The sequence below is a fragment of the Eublepharis macularius genome, chromosome 7, assembly GCF_028583425.1.
Source record: "Eublepharis macularius isolate TG4126 chromosome 7, MPM_Emac_v1.0, whole genome shotgun sequence".
In the NCBI taxonomy this organism is placed as follows: Eukaryota; Metazoa; Chordata; class Lepidosauria; order Squamata; family Eublepharidae; genus Eublepharis; species Eublepharis macularius.
The window spans coordinates 82,029,632-82,044,588 of NC_072796.1; the positions used below are offsets into that span (position 1 = coordinate 82,029,632).

At 45.9% G+C, this 14,957-nt stretch overlaps 1 protein-coding gene across 3 annotated transcripts in view; it reads right to left on the bottom strand.

Moving 5' to 3' along the window:
* The window catches only part of NOL4 (nucleolar protein 4), a 310,646-nt gene that overhangs the window by 52,290 nt on the left and 243,399 nt on the right, over positions 1 to 14,957 (bottom strand). For 2 of the 3 annotated variants that reach the window (XM_054986049.1, XM_054986048.1), the window contains exon 7: positions 7,031 to 7,210. In XM_054986049.1, the coding sequence (XP_054842024.1) occupies positions 7,031 to 7,210 (180 nt within the window). Of the gene's footprint in view, positions 1 to 6,178; positions 6,371 to 7,030; positions 7,211 to 14,957 lie in introns of all 3 variants that reach the window. The other variant, XM_054986047.1, reaches the window with a different exon arrangement.

Below are 14,957 nucleotides of genomic sequence, written 5' to 3' on the forward strand. Positions count from 1 at the left end.
ATCTTGATCTATAGTTTATTCTCATTTTTTTCTACATGGTAATACGGATTGCAGCCTGGGCGAGGCCCTTCTGAACCTCTGGGGCCCAGTAAAGTGTACATTTTCCCCTCATGTGGGGGCTCTGGACAATTGTAATAAAAAGTCTAATGAAAATTATATGGGAAAGAGACCTTCAGTGGAGCAACAAGGAGGAATCAGGCAGATTCCCTTCTACTTCCCCCTCTAATGTTATAAAAGCAACTTCTTAGGGCAGACAGTTACAAACTCTCTGGATAACAGACCTCCTCATCACTGTCTATTTTACCCCCTTTCTTCATGGGAACCCCTTCTGTATTGTGGCCTCTGTGGGGGCAGCCAATCTCAGTCAGGGCAGTTTTTGAGAAATAGGGTTGCCAACCTTCAAGTAGGGCATGGAGATCTCCTGGAATTACAACTGATCTCCAGATGACAAAGATCCATTTCTTTGGAGAAAATGACTGCTTTGGACGTTGGATACTATATAGCTCTTTGAGGTTGGACACTATAGCTTTATAGCTCACTGAGGTCCCTCTCCTCTCCAAGCCCCACCCGCCCCAGGATCCACCTGTAAATCTCCAGGAATTACCCAATCCAGAGCTGGCAAGCCTATTGAGGAAAGATATATGAAAGAAGGGTGGGTTAGGGTTGCCAAATGGTCTTTTCAAAAATACTGTACACAGGGGAAAGGTGGTACTCACATGTGCAATGGTCATTGTGCATGCTCCTGCTCCTGGCATGACATCACTTCTGGAAGTGATATCATTGCGCTTCCCAGAGCTATCAGCACTGCTGGGTGGGGGCCTTTCTGTGCAGGAAGCACAGGGTGGAGGGGGAAGGAGGAGGCCTTTCCACACACAACTTTCAAAGCTATGTCGAGAGAAGCTGCCATGAGGCCTCAGCACCCAGAAGTGAGTTTAGCCAGCAGGCAACTCCCTGGGTGACTAGGATAGTCCCACACTCTCAGCCTCTCCTCCCTTGCAAGGCTGTTGGGAGAATCAATATGCAGATGACACCCAACTCTATATCTCACAGTAGAAATCTTCAATCGCTGCTCACAGCTGTAGTCAAATGGCTGAAAACAAGCAAATTGAAACTGAACTTGATGGAAGTGATGCTAGCTGGGAAGGCAGAGATCCTGAAGGACACTGTACTCCCCACTAGAGATGGGCACGAACTGAAATACGAACCAAAATTAAGTACGAACCAGGCCGGTTCATTGTTCACGAACCACGGTTCGTCACATCCCATTTCTGACAAACCACCATGAACTTTTAGGCTGGTTCATTTGGTTCATTTTTTGGTTCGTCACCGCAGACAGCATGGTGCTAATCAATCAGTTTCCTAGGCAACAGGGGATGGACCCTGCAGACCTTCTGCTGACCCAGAAGTGAACTTCTGCTGGCCCGGAAGTGACAGTTTTCTGAACCGGAAGTGATATTTTCACAAACGAAACGAACTAGTTCACAAACCAGGAGCAGGTTCGTGAAAGTTCGTGGTTCGTGAAATTTGACAAACCATTCCTTTGATATATGGCAATTACTGATCAGATGGGAAAGCTTATGAAAAAGCATAACCTTCAAGCAGTATTCAGACCCACCCGAAAAATACAACAGATGCTACGATCAGCAAAAGACAGCAGAGACCCCCTCACCTCTGCAGGAGTATACCGTATACCCTGCAGCTGTGGACAAGTTTACATCGGGACCACAAAGCGTAGCATCCAGACAAGAATAAAAGAACATGAAAGACACTGCAGACTTGGACAACCTGAAAAATCTGCAGTGGCTGAACATAGCCTAACTCAAACAGGGCACAGTATCTTATTCCAGGACACCAAAATACTGGACAACACTTCCAACTACTTTGTCAGACTGCACAGGGAAGCCATTGAAATTCACAAGCATAAGCAAAACTTCAACAGGAAAGAAGAAACCTTAAGAATGAACAGAGCATGGGCTCCAGTTCTGAAAAACACCAGGCCAACAAAACACTCCACACCCGACAATAGCCCTGCAGAGAAGATTAGCACATCAAGCACCAATCCATATGCAAAAGAACCTCCTCAGGATACAGTGAAGCCTCCCGGCATTAGCATTCCACACCCTGGGAAACTCTTACAGAATGACTCAGCTCAACCCCACCCCTCCTGAGTAGATACAAATGACCTACATCTTTTCCACACTGTGACACTGAGAGATCTCTGTCTTTTGGTGCTACACCTCTGAAGATGCCAGCCACAGCTGCTGGCGAAACGTCAGGAACTACAATGCCAAGACCACGGCAATACAGCCCGGAAAACCCCCAACAACCATCGTTCTCCGGCCGTGAAAGCCTTCGACAATACATATTCAAAAGGGCTTTTTACACAGATAAGATGGCTGTATTGTAGGGAGATGATCTCAAAGAGATACTTCATTAACAAGTTAGGGACCATAGCCTTCACTACTATGTTGCCATACATACTATCTAGTGCTTTAAGTATGTGCTCCTATGTACTACCTGTTTCTTTAAGTATGACCCTACTGGGTAGTTCTATGTTATCTAATGTCAGTCATAGAATGTTCAGTTTCAGCATTTCTTCAACTTTGTGTGGAGTTGTTCCTAATGTTATGTCTTTGTAAACTTGCATTTATTTATCCTACGGCATTGTTTATTGAAATGTCCTTAATATTGACCATGCTAACCTCACTCTATGTAATTCACCTTGAGTCTCAGTGAGGAAGGTGGACTATAAATAAATAAATATGGAAACGAAGGCACAGAGATGGCAAGAGGTGCTTCCAGCATCCACTGGGGAGAAGGGGAGGAAAGCAGAAGCCCAGTTGCCTCTAATCCACAGACATTTAAAAGGGCTTGTTTTGCAGGGCAGAGAATCTGGAAGTGTAAGAAGTCTGAGAGGGATGGGCATGAAATGGTGGTGGTTCTTCAGGTCAACACTACATAAATGTTTTAATAATGAAATAAAATAAAACCTAGAACTTGGCTAAGTGAGGGAAGGCAAGCCATTTTATTATATTAAAGTCCATAATAGATACAAGAACTTGAGCACATTTTTCTCTCTGTATTCATTTCTTGGAAATGGCATTACTCCCTTCCAAGCAAAGAGCACCCCCAGCCAATTCAAACTGCACACAGCTGCCATTCCGCTTCCTCCTTCTTACAGGCTGGAGATTTTTTTCCTTGTAAAGTAGAAAAGCTTTAGTTTGCTCAGGTGCCCCTAGAATTCAACCCCCCCCCCTTCTGCACAGGCCTCTCTTGAAGCCCTGAGCCCCTTGCTTGCACAGATTGTAATTGAGCTTGCTGAACTGAGCTATGCTTCGTGCTGGCTGAGCTATGCTTTGCAGAAGCTGAGGTATGCTTTGCAGAAGGTTGATTCATTGCAGAGAATTGGTCACTTAGCAACTGCTCTAGAGCTTGTAAATTACTTTCTTGCACTTGATTAGGTCTGCAACTGCTCATGTTTTTGCAAACTGTCTGCTTTTCTTCTGTGGTCCCCTCCTCTATCCCCTCAGATCATTGCAAGGGAGGAGCCAGCTGTCTAGTATTTGTAATCCATTTCACCTGGGCAGTCCAAGAAAATCCCGGACTATCTGGGTGAAAACCAGACACCTGGCAACCCTACTCTAGGCTCATCCTAGTTTAAGCTTCTACGGGATCGTTCCAGACAGAGTTGTTCTTATAGGTGAGGGAGGGAAAGAGGCTGGTTCTTGCTTTCCATAGCCAGCAAGAGACTGTAGAAAATTTGCTTCCCTTGTTTATTTCACACTGACCCATTCTCTGTCTGAACACATAACTCTTTTTCATACTGGAACACAGCTAAGTCTAGTCATGATTATTATGAAAGCTGTGTACAGTTTGGCTCAGTAAAAGAGAGGGAAACTTACCAATATCAGATAGTTTCATGAAGAATTTTATCTACTAATTCATTTTATCCACACCAAATAAACGCTTAATGATACTATTTACTAGAGTTAATATCTATCAATAATTCTAAATCAATATACAGCTTAACATTTTTATACATTTAAACTTTGTCATGCAGTTTGTACAAATACTTTTGATTATCTCTTTCCTTTTTATTTATATTGCCCTTGTTCATAGGCAATTCTGACTACTTGTTATCAGCTATACTAGTATAGGAAGAGCCACACTTGGGTAACTTAACAATACTGCTTCTCTCTTTTCCCAAGCTAGTGGTTTAGCAGATGCACTCATCTGTTTCTAAAACAGCCATCTATATTTCTGAAACAAATAAATGGACATTAGAAGAAAGAAAGAAAGAAAGAAAGAAAGAAAGAAAGAAAGAAAGAAAGAAAGAAAGAAAGAAAGAAAGAAAGAAAGAAAGAAAGAAAGAAAGAAAGAAAGAAAGAAAGAAAGAAAGAAAGAAAGAAAGAAAGCTTATAAAACACGATTTTTATTTAACTCCCAAAATATCAAAAAGGCAGATATTTGGAATTATGAAGAGAGAGGGGATTACCTTTTTATGGAAAAGCTGACATTAATAAAAAACCTTTCTATTTATAATGGGACAAGATGTATTTACTGTTTTTAAAATTTGGCATGTGGTCAGTCCTTTACACCAAAATGAAGTTGCAGTATGACAGCCCCACATTTTTTTTCAGTTCTTATTTTCTCAGAGAGATCCTAGAGGTACACAAAGACTTCAAAAACCCTCTTGATAATGTTTCAGTGAACAACCATGCTAGTGTCTAAATCTATTACAGTGCAATCCTATAGAGAGAGCCCATTGACATCAGTAGAAACCTGCTTAGGATGGCACTGTTGGAGTACCAGTACCTAAATGGAGTACTAGTACCTTAGGTTGGCACTGATTGGAGTACCAGTACCTGATTCCCCACACTTCCCTTTGTAGCCAGCTGGGTGGGTCAGTCACAGCTCTTGGGAGCTCTCTCAGCCCCACCCACCTCACAGGGTGATTGTTGTGGGGATAATAATAACATACTTTGTAAACTGCTCTGAGTGGGCATTAAGTTGTCCTGAGGGGCGGTATATAAATCAAATGTTATGTTAATGTTATTATAAAAGAGAGTTTTTTAAAAGTACTCTAAGGGGTAAAGTTAACACTACTGTGTTAACTTTGAGTTTGTGCTGGATATAAGTAATTTCATATAATGATTTGCTGAACAACTTCCCTAAAAAACTCTCCAGAAGCATTTCTGTAGATCACATAGAAAGTAATTCAGCAGGACAATGTCACAGCTATTCCACCACCAGGGCAATAATTAATTGGCCTATTCTAAGATGTGGGTGGATCCCCTAGCTGTATTGCAACACTGAGCACCAAAGGCTATACCCTGCTGGATCACAAATCATGCACATACTGTCCCAACAATTTCTTAGGGCTGCCAGGCCCTAAGAAATTGTTCCCCCATCCCCAGCTGCCATCCCTGCCACTGTTCATTTGGTTGGGGGAAAATAGAGGGAGAAATGGGGAGAACCTACCTACTGCCGCAGGTCCTTGTGAGCAATGTCATTATGTTGCCAGCAACATAGTGACATCATTTCCTTTGCACCCAAAAGTGATGGGGGCAGAAACCATAGAGTTTTCTTCTCAAACTCTGAGAGGTTCTGGTGAGCCACTAACATGCTGACATCATGTCCGGAAGTGACATTATTACATCACTGGCAACATGATGATGTTGACAAGCAAGGGCCTGCAACAGCAGGTAAGTTCCACCCCCACCCCCCATGATAGTTGCCAGGAATGACCTGGCAACTCTGCAATCTCTGTTAACTTTGATAGAGTTGTGTGGTGTGGGGAGGACTGAATCCAAGGATAATTAATAGGTAAGTGAAGTTTTACACTACCGTCTGTTGCTATAAACACATATATCTGGATTTGGGCTACTATGTCTTCTGCACAAGTGTCAGAATGGTGACCAAAATATAAACAAGTTATAGTTAATATTTTTCTGTGTCTTCCTTTATATCTTGTAGCGGTCTTTGTAATGTATTTCAACTTCATTCAACAAAAGGAGAAAAAATCCAGGTAGTATGAAAGGAAGGAGTAAAACCTCTGACCTTACATTACCAAAAATAAAAATAAAAAGAGACACTAAGATGAAAACAAAATAGTGTCATGGATTTACATATGGGGTTTTTGATGGAAACTAGGGCTGGGTTTTAGATCAAAACTCACCATCTCAAAACCACTCCTTTTCATCCGCCTGCAGGACTTGAGGTAAGTACGTATACGCTTTCTGGCACGTTCTTGATACTCAGGGAATTGTCGCCTGCATGAGTCAATGATAGCCTGGATCTTTTCTTTGGGCTGCTTAGAGATTGGGACCATTCGGTCCAAGTTTTCATCTACAAACAGCCTGACAAACATCTGTTGGCAAGAGGGAGACAGAGGAGAAGGATTTGGAGGGGTGCTCTCTTCTCTTTCTAAGCTTCCCGTCTCAATTACAGATAGGAAGTGAAGAGCTTTGTAATGGAAAGCCAGAAATGTTAAGCAAACAAGGATTTTATTTTAGGACTGACAAAAAAAGACAAGAAAAGATTAGACTATAGTGTATAGAAATTGTGAAGGAAATAAAACACAGATTGTGAAAATAGCCACGGCTTCAAGTCTTTTATTAACAATGTGCTATGATTGCTGTATTGTTCTACTGAATTCTGTCTATAACTCTTCCCTTGCTGTGAACAATTCTTCATGTTGTCATGCAAAATTATATAAATGGAAAACAACAGAAAATAGCTGACCACTGCATTACTCTTGAGAATCTATCTGCAGGCCCTTGTCCCACTGCTTCCATCCATTGAGTAAACATGCACACAAACACACACAAAAACACACAGTATAGAATTCCACTACATTAAAGAAACTTCTAAATCTGATTAACCTGGTGATTTGTAGGTGTTCTAATGGGCTTGTGGGGAGGGTTTTATAAATAAATGTAATGCAACTCTTTTAATGCAACATTTACCCATAATCAACAGCCCCCAATTAAAACAAAATTAAATTCAGAAAAGCATAGAGACAACTCACATTAAAAGCTTTCAGCCGTTCAGCTTCCACCCCATCAGATTCAGCAGCCTTTTCAGCATCTTCGTGTTCGTCATGGTCGTCCTCATCCTCCTCTCCCCGGTTGAGGGAGAGATCTTCAGCACCTCTGTCCATGCTTTCATTTTTGCCAGAATCATAGCTTGAATAGCTATGGGCAGGTGACTAGGAATAAAGGAATCTGTTTTGTAAAATGTGTCTGATTAAAGATCCTGCCCCCATATCCACAGATCCTTGCCTTTTGCAAAAATCAACAGATTCTCAACAGTTATATAGTCTAGGAGCTCTGTAATAGGAAGTATAGTTAAAGCTTCTTTATAAGGCACTGTGCAGTTGCAGAATTTAGGTATAAGAAAACTTTAGAAATGCCAATTTATGCAAAATGTTTTCATCAGAAAAAAGTGGACAAAAAAGCTTAATTGTTACGATCCATGTTAATTGAGACCTATAAGAATGTTTCAGTTCTGCCTTGGAATCACTTTATTTGCCCCAATTACTTTCGATCTATAAGAATATGGAGAGTCTGATGTTCCTGAAAATATATTGTTCTTATAAGCATATTGCTGCTTATATTGAATACAAGAACAATCTATGTAATTTATGCATTCTTCTTCCCTTATAATTGGCATGATTTACTTGTGGTTTTCTTACTTGGTTACAGGAAATTGGATACAGACGATATCATAAGAAGCAGACTTCAATTTATATCTGTCTTTACATTCCCCCCTTCTATACAGTAAAAGTGAAAATGCCCCAGATATTTTCCTCTGCATCAGACCTTCCCTAAATGAATACATTTTTCAGATTTACCATTTCTCAGATATTCCAGATGATAAACTATTTGTTATGTTGAACAGAAGTAAATCATTTGTTTTATAAGTGAAATGAAGTTTCAAGGAAATTCTGTAACAAAATGCACAAACTTCTGAAAAGTAATTCCCACCATCAACAGCTCACTGTTTCATCCTCCATGCAAATGTTCTAACTATGTACCTTTTAGGCATTTAACCTGTTCAGAAAATGCCTTTGTTTTCTAGGCAGCCCGAACATTTTCCAGTTATACTGGGGAGGAAATGCGGAAAAGCCTGCAAGCTGGCTAGCAGCATCTGCATAACAACTATCTGACTTTGTTCTGCTACGGATATTTAAGGCCTTGTCATGTGTAGAGGCATGATGGGCCAAAGTCCTTCAGCTCTAAGCCCAAGTGTCATAGCCTTGAGCCAGAGGGAAGATCAGTCAAGAGAGAGGGGGAGATCTTGTCTATACTCGGAAGCCCCCCTTCTCTTTTTTGTTTCTGTTGTAATGCTTTTGTTAGTATTTTAAGCCACTTTGGGTCTCCACTGGAGAGAAAAACAGGATACAAATAATTAAATTAAATATTGTAAAGGAAAATTAAATTGTAAAGTATGTACACTTTCCACTATGTACATTTCAAGTATGTAGAACTGGGGATGGGATCCATTCATACCTATTTATAATCAAGCCTTGTATGATCATTAAATTTCACAAGGGAGTTCTTTATTATACAGAATTAACTGTTAATTATTTCTTCCATTAATATATGTGAATCAAAAATCTCGGCCACTATGGCTCCATACTCTGAAAAAAAAATACATGGGGGCAGAATAAAAAGAAGCATTTTATTCTGTCAGTTATCATTAAGAATCTATACTTTTTTACAGTTTTATAACCTTTATATAATTCTAGAAATAGTAAAATCTAGATTTATGTTTATTCAAGTATTGTATTTTCTTCTAAAATGGCAAAAGTGTAAGAAACAAACAAATGAAAGTCATCCAGTCAAGTTCAATAAAGTAGAGGACCCAGACACATCTGCTCCTAACAAATAAAAGCAAATCTGAGTTACTTTATCTGCAAAATGCTTATTAAACAAAATGCTGATCAGACATCAGCCCCAGATCCTGTATTATGTATTTATTTGAAATATTTCTCAACTGCTTTTCTACACTCAAAGCAATTAATAAAATCTATAGTTCAATTAACCAGTAATTCATACAAACTAAAAAACCAAATCATGTAAGCTAATAAAAATGCAGAGTTGCTAAAAGACCCTAATATTTTCCACATGGAGACAGGTTAGTGTAGTTTCCCTGTTTCTGCTACAACTGCTAATGCAGTGCAATGGCAACAGGGTTTTCAAAAAGCAGATTCCCTGGTAGGGATTTTTTTAAAAAATAGTTATTTTCAGTGCAATCCTAAGCAGCAAGGTGGAAACTGCATAGGAAGAGAACTAAGCCTTGCATGGGCATAAATGGCACATACGCCGACGTAAACCCCTCTCTGCCGGTGCCCGCCCGCTGCACAGTACTGCAGACGGGTTGCCGGCAGCAGGCACGTTGGCGGCTGGGCGGAGGTGCAAGTCTGACACAAGTCCCCACACTGGCATGGGAGGGAGCGGGGCAGGGGGCGAGTTAGTCCACTTCCAAAGCCACTCCAGCCCTGGAAATGCCCCCTCCAGCAGCAAAAAGTTACGCCAGGAAAAAAGGAGGCGCAGCCCACAGGCGCCCATTGATCAGGAAAACACGAGCCCCTCTCTCGCTGCTCAGCCCCGTCCCCGCAGCGCAAGGGAGCATAGGATGGGAACTACCACGGGAGCCAATCCGCATCCACTTCTGGGGTGAGCAAGCCCCCCTCCCCACACCCAATCACCTGCTCTCACACCCTACAAAACGTCCGGTTGCGCTGCTCATGACCTCAGGTAAGTGAGCACACAGCCGAAAGCTCTGCCCGTCAGCCTTCTGCCGTGGGTACTTTGAGCACGAGGTGGGAGAGAGGGTACTCATGGTGGCGGGCACTGAGTGCAGTGGGGGGACTTAGCAAGAAAACTGGGAGAACTTTGCACTTGCTCAAAGGAAGAGGGACAAAGTCCAGACTGTCTGGCTAACTAACAATAACCACTCAAGTTTCCTTGCAGGTTATCTGACTCTGAAGTTCCATCTCAGTAAGGAGCGAGGTAGCACTTACAGGTAAGAAAGAGATGGGGCGGTGTGGCTCGCTGATGTGTGTTGGCTGCCCCATCACCTGAACTCGCCTGACCGCTAGCCTTTTCAGGTGAGGCTTGGCGGGGGAGAGGACAGTGGCGGCAGCCCCTGCCTGCCCCAGAGGCAGTTGCCCAGAACACTACTCTTGACCAGGTGTTTGTAACTACCTGTTAACTTCCTCCCTTAAAGGTAAAATCACCCCAAAGCAGACTGCTTCCTCGCCAGAGGGTCTTGCATCAGCTGGTCGCTAGCTGCATCTGTGGAGTGTCAGGTCCAGTGTATATGTAAACTGTACTGACTCCATTTTCTAATGCTTCTAGTGTTTAAGTGCTTTCCCACAGGTGCACCACTTCCCAGGCAGATCTCTCACCGGAGGAGATTGTTTTGTCTAACGCCGTTCCACCAAGCATTGGCCTTGAGAGAGAGCAACTTCCCAAGACTGAAAGATATTGTTTTGGGAACTGTGGGGGGAGGCTGGTTCAGTGGGTAACTGTTACTCTGTACCTCATGCTTTGCCCTTCATTGGTAACAATGATCGTGTACCATCCTGAGTCTCCTATTCAGGACAGTGGACTATAATGGACCTTTTCTGCAGTAAAGTTTCCTTATTCAAACAATGGACTCTTGTTTGCTTTTGAAGGGGAACCTGTAGGAAGAGCCTTATCTAGCCACAGTCTGACATTTTGTTACCAATCATGCCTGAGTCGGGCCCAGCGGAATCCAAGGTTGTCCCGGACAGGGATCCTTTGTTTGATCCGTATGCATCTCCCGACAGTCAACCAGCGCAACTCCAAGAACCTCAGGAACCGGTGCCAGCCGGGACCGGAGCTTTGACCACTACTCCGCCTCTCATTGATCTCGGCAGTGAGGGGACAAGGCCGACAGCTGCCGCTCTCCCCTTGATCTCGTTACCTACGCCCTCGGAGTGGGGGGCCAGACCCCGAGAAATGAGAGAGCGCCGAGCCAGTGGGCTACATCCACGAGCTTCCATGGACGGGCGCTGAAGCCTAGAGACTGTCCCTGAATTGGACAGCAGCCAACCGTGGCTGTTTTGGAACAGGACGACCGAGCAGACGGACGGGGACACATCCCGCCGCGGCGCCCTGAGTTGGGATTATTCGGAACTTGCCCCGTGGAAAGAGCCAACGGAAGTTCCTGAACAAAGTTGGGTGCAGATGCAAAGTCGCACCCATGCTGTGGATTCCGGCATCTCGGCAGTGACGGGCCTAGCCAAAGGAATTCTCGCAGCGAGATCGCAAGTCGATCACGGAGACCCTCCGCCTTGGGGGCCGTTTTCCCCGGTGACTGCAACTGAGGGAGGTTCCACGATGGGGCAACCGGGTCCAAGTAGAATGCAACAGTTGGAAGCTAAACTGATCGACATGGAGGAAAGTTTGGCTCATGCCATTCATCTAATCGCAGCGATGGGGGCAGGAGAGAGACTATCACCTGAAGAAATGGCTGTACAAATAGCTACTCTCCAAAGCGTTATTTCCTATCCGATGGATGTCGCCCCGTGGCAGCCGCCGCCTTCAGGTGAGGAGGAATCCTGCCCTGGGGAACCAGGGGAACCCCCCGCGGAACTTCCTAAACTAGACGAAGTCCCGCCTCGCAGGGATACTCCCGTTGAGGTACCTGGAGAAGCTCCAACGGAAACCCCTAAACAGGACGGGGATCCACCTCCCGAGGAGACTCCAGCTGAGGGGCCTAGAGACAGGGAAGAAGGGCCAAGCCGTCCACCCGCGTCGCCGGTGATACCCCCTCCCGCTTCTCCAATAACGGTCCGGCCGGATCAGTCAGAAGAAAACAGGGTTAACATACCTGTAACTTATGTTCATCGAGTTCTTCTGTGCTGACACACATGGGGACTGCGCAGGCGCAGGCCAGCCGCCGGAGAATTTTCTAGAGCTTCCAAGGCTCCGAAGGGGCCGTTTGTCGCGCGCCTCAGCGACCGTCTTCCCGCCCAAACGGTCACGTGATCCTACAGCGACCAACGGCCCCTTCCCTCAGTTCTCCTTTGCCGCCGCTTGACCAACACACTTCAGCCATAACACCTTAAAAACACCAATATCCGTTACAGCCATCACAGTATTGTGCATTGGAGTTCACAGCGGGGTAGGAGGGAGGGTTGTGTGTCAGCACAGAAGAACTCGATGAACATAAGTTACAGGTATGTTAACCCTGTTTTCATCTTCGTTCTTCTGTGCCTCCACACATGGGAGTGTACCAAGCTTCACACAATAAGGAAGGCGGGGGTGAAGTCCAACACAATTTTATTGAACAAACAAGAACAACAATAAATAGATATGCATATATACATCTATGTAAAAAAAACTGTGTAAGGACACATAAATATTCAATATTTACATATATACACACCCCCAGGTACATATATACACACTTTCACTCAAGGGTACCCAGCAGGTACGCCAAGAAAGTCAGTCCAAAACTCCCTCAGGAAAAAAGGGAGTGTAAGACAGCCTTGGCCACAGATACATCCTGCTCCGCATTGACATCAACGGCGTAATGCCTGACAAAGGTGTCTGCAGAGGACCATGTGGCTGCTTTACAAATGTTAACCAGGGGCACCCCCCTGAGGAGTGCCGAAGAGGATGCTTGGGACCGCGTGGAGTGGGCTCTGACATGGAGCGGGGAAGCCACCCCTGCCAGGGAATAGGCCTTGCTAATGGCCGTCACAATCCACCTAGACAGGGTCTGCGAGGAAGCCCTGTTACCCTTGTCCTTGGCCCCAAAACATACAAACAGGTGAGGACAGGTGCGGAATCCCTTCGTCCTATCAAGGTAATAGGCTAGGGCCCTCTTCAAGTCTAGGGAATGGAGGGCCTTTTCCCCCTTAGAGGAAGGCTGAGGAAAGAATGCAGGCAGTGAAATATCCTGCGAGAGGTGGAAGGCGGACACCACCTTGGGCAGGAACCCAAGGCAGGGACGCAGGACCACCTTGTTGGGATGAAACACAAGAAAGGGAGGGTCAGACCGCAGTGCAGACAGCTCACTGACCCTTCTGGCCGATGTGACGGCCACCAAGAATGCTACCTTGTAGGATAGCATATCCAAGGGGCATGTAGCCATAGGTTCAAATGGAGGCAACATGAGACGTGAGAGCACCAAGGACAGCGACCACTGAGGCACTGGCGCTGATACAGGTGGGTAAAGATTGTACATGCCCTTAAGGAACTGGCGGGATTGTGGGTGAGAAAACACCGTAGCACCCTCAACTCGGGTGTGAGCAGCTGATATCGCTGCCAGGTGGACCTTGAGGGAGGAAGCCTTCAAGCCCAGGCCACGCAAGTGGCACAAATACTCGAACACAACCCCCAAGGGACTGTTGTCAGGCACCACTCCTCTGGCAAGTGCCCAGAGCTCAAACCTGCGCCACTTGGCCGCATAAGCGCGCCTAGTGGATGGCCGACGAGCATTCAGGAGGACCCTCTGTACCTCGTCAGTAAAGCCTATCGGGGAGGAACGATCCGCCAAGCCGTTAGGTGCAGCTTCCTGGGATCGTGGTGGACCAGGCTCCCGTTTAGGAGAAGGTCTTGCCGAGGGGGCAGACTCACATACGTCCGTTGGGACATCTGCAGGAGCTTCGGGAACCAAACCTGCCGTGGCCAGAAGGGGGCCACTAGGATGCAGTCCGTCCCGTCCTCCTCTATCTTGCACAGGACCCTGGGAATCAAGGGGAATGGAGGAAACATGTAGTGCAAGCCCTGCGTCCACGTAAACTGGAAGGCATCCCCAATAGAGAGGGGGTCGCTCCCTGCCCTGGAACAGAACGTGTGGGCCTTGGTGGTCGCCGCAGTGGCGAACACGTCTATCACTGGATGACCCCACATCCGGAAGATCGGCCCAATGCACTCTCCGTTCAGTTCCCACTCGTGGTCTAGTAAAGGGGCCCTGCTGAGGGCATCTGCCCGGGCATTGTCTGACCCAGCCACGTGTATAGCACGGAGCGACACGCCGTTCTTGATAGCCCACTGCCAAGTGAGTGTGGCTTCCCAGCACAGGGCCATGGACACTGTGCCCCCCTGCTGATTCACGTAGTACATGGCAGTCGTGTTGTCCATCTGCACCAAGACATGACGATTTCTCAGCAGTGCTGTAAGAGACACAAGTGCGAAACGAATGGCCCTTAGTTCAAGCACATTGATATGGAGGGTCTTTTCCCTGTCAGACCAGACATCTTGCACCGACACATCACCACAGTAAGCCCCCCATCCCAACAGAGAGGCATCAGTGGTAACCGTGATGTCATGGTGTTGATACCCGAAAGGGGTCCCTCTAAACAAGTTGTCATCAGACAGCCACCAGTCCAAGGAGGAGAGGATGACCCTCGGGATAGAGAATTTGAGGGACGGAGGGTGCAGTAGAGCATCATACCTCCGCACAAACCAGTTCTGGAGAGGGCGCATACGCAGCCTAGCGAAAGGCACCACAGAGGTGGCCGCTGCCATATGCCCTAGTAAGCACTGGATAGTGCGCACAGACTGGAACCGGTTCCTTTTAAACATGGACACTAGACCCCTTAGGGACCGAGCCCTCTCCAAGGGGAGCAGGGCCTTACCCTCCACAGAGTCTAAAAACGCACCAATGTAGGACACCTCGCAGCTGGGCACCAGCTTGGATTTCTCCAAGTTCACCAGGAGCCCCAGGCGTTGGCAAGTGCTAAGTACCAAGCCAATGTCCTGCACCAGCCTAGACTCTGATTCAGCCACGATGAGCCAGTCATCGAGGTACGGAAAGATGGTACAGCCTTCTTCCCGTAGGAAGGAAACCACAGGGGCCACACATTTAGTGAACACTCGTGGGGCAGTGGACAGGCCAAAGGGGAGCACCTTATACCGGAAAACCCTATGCCGGTAAACAAAACTCAGGTACTTCCTGTGCTCCTCCCG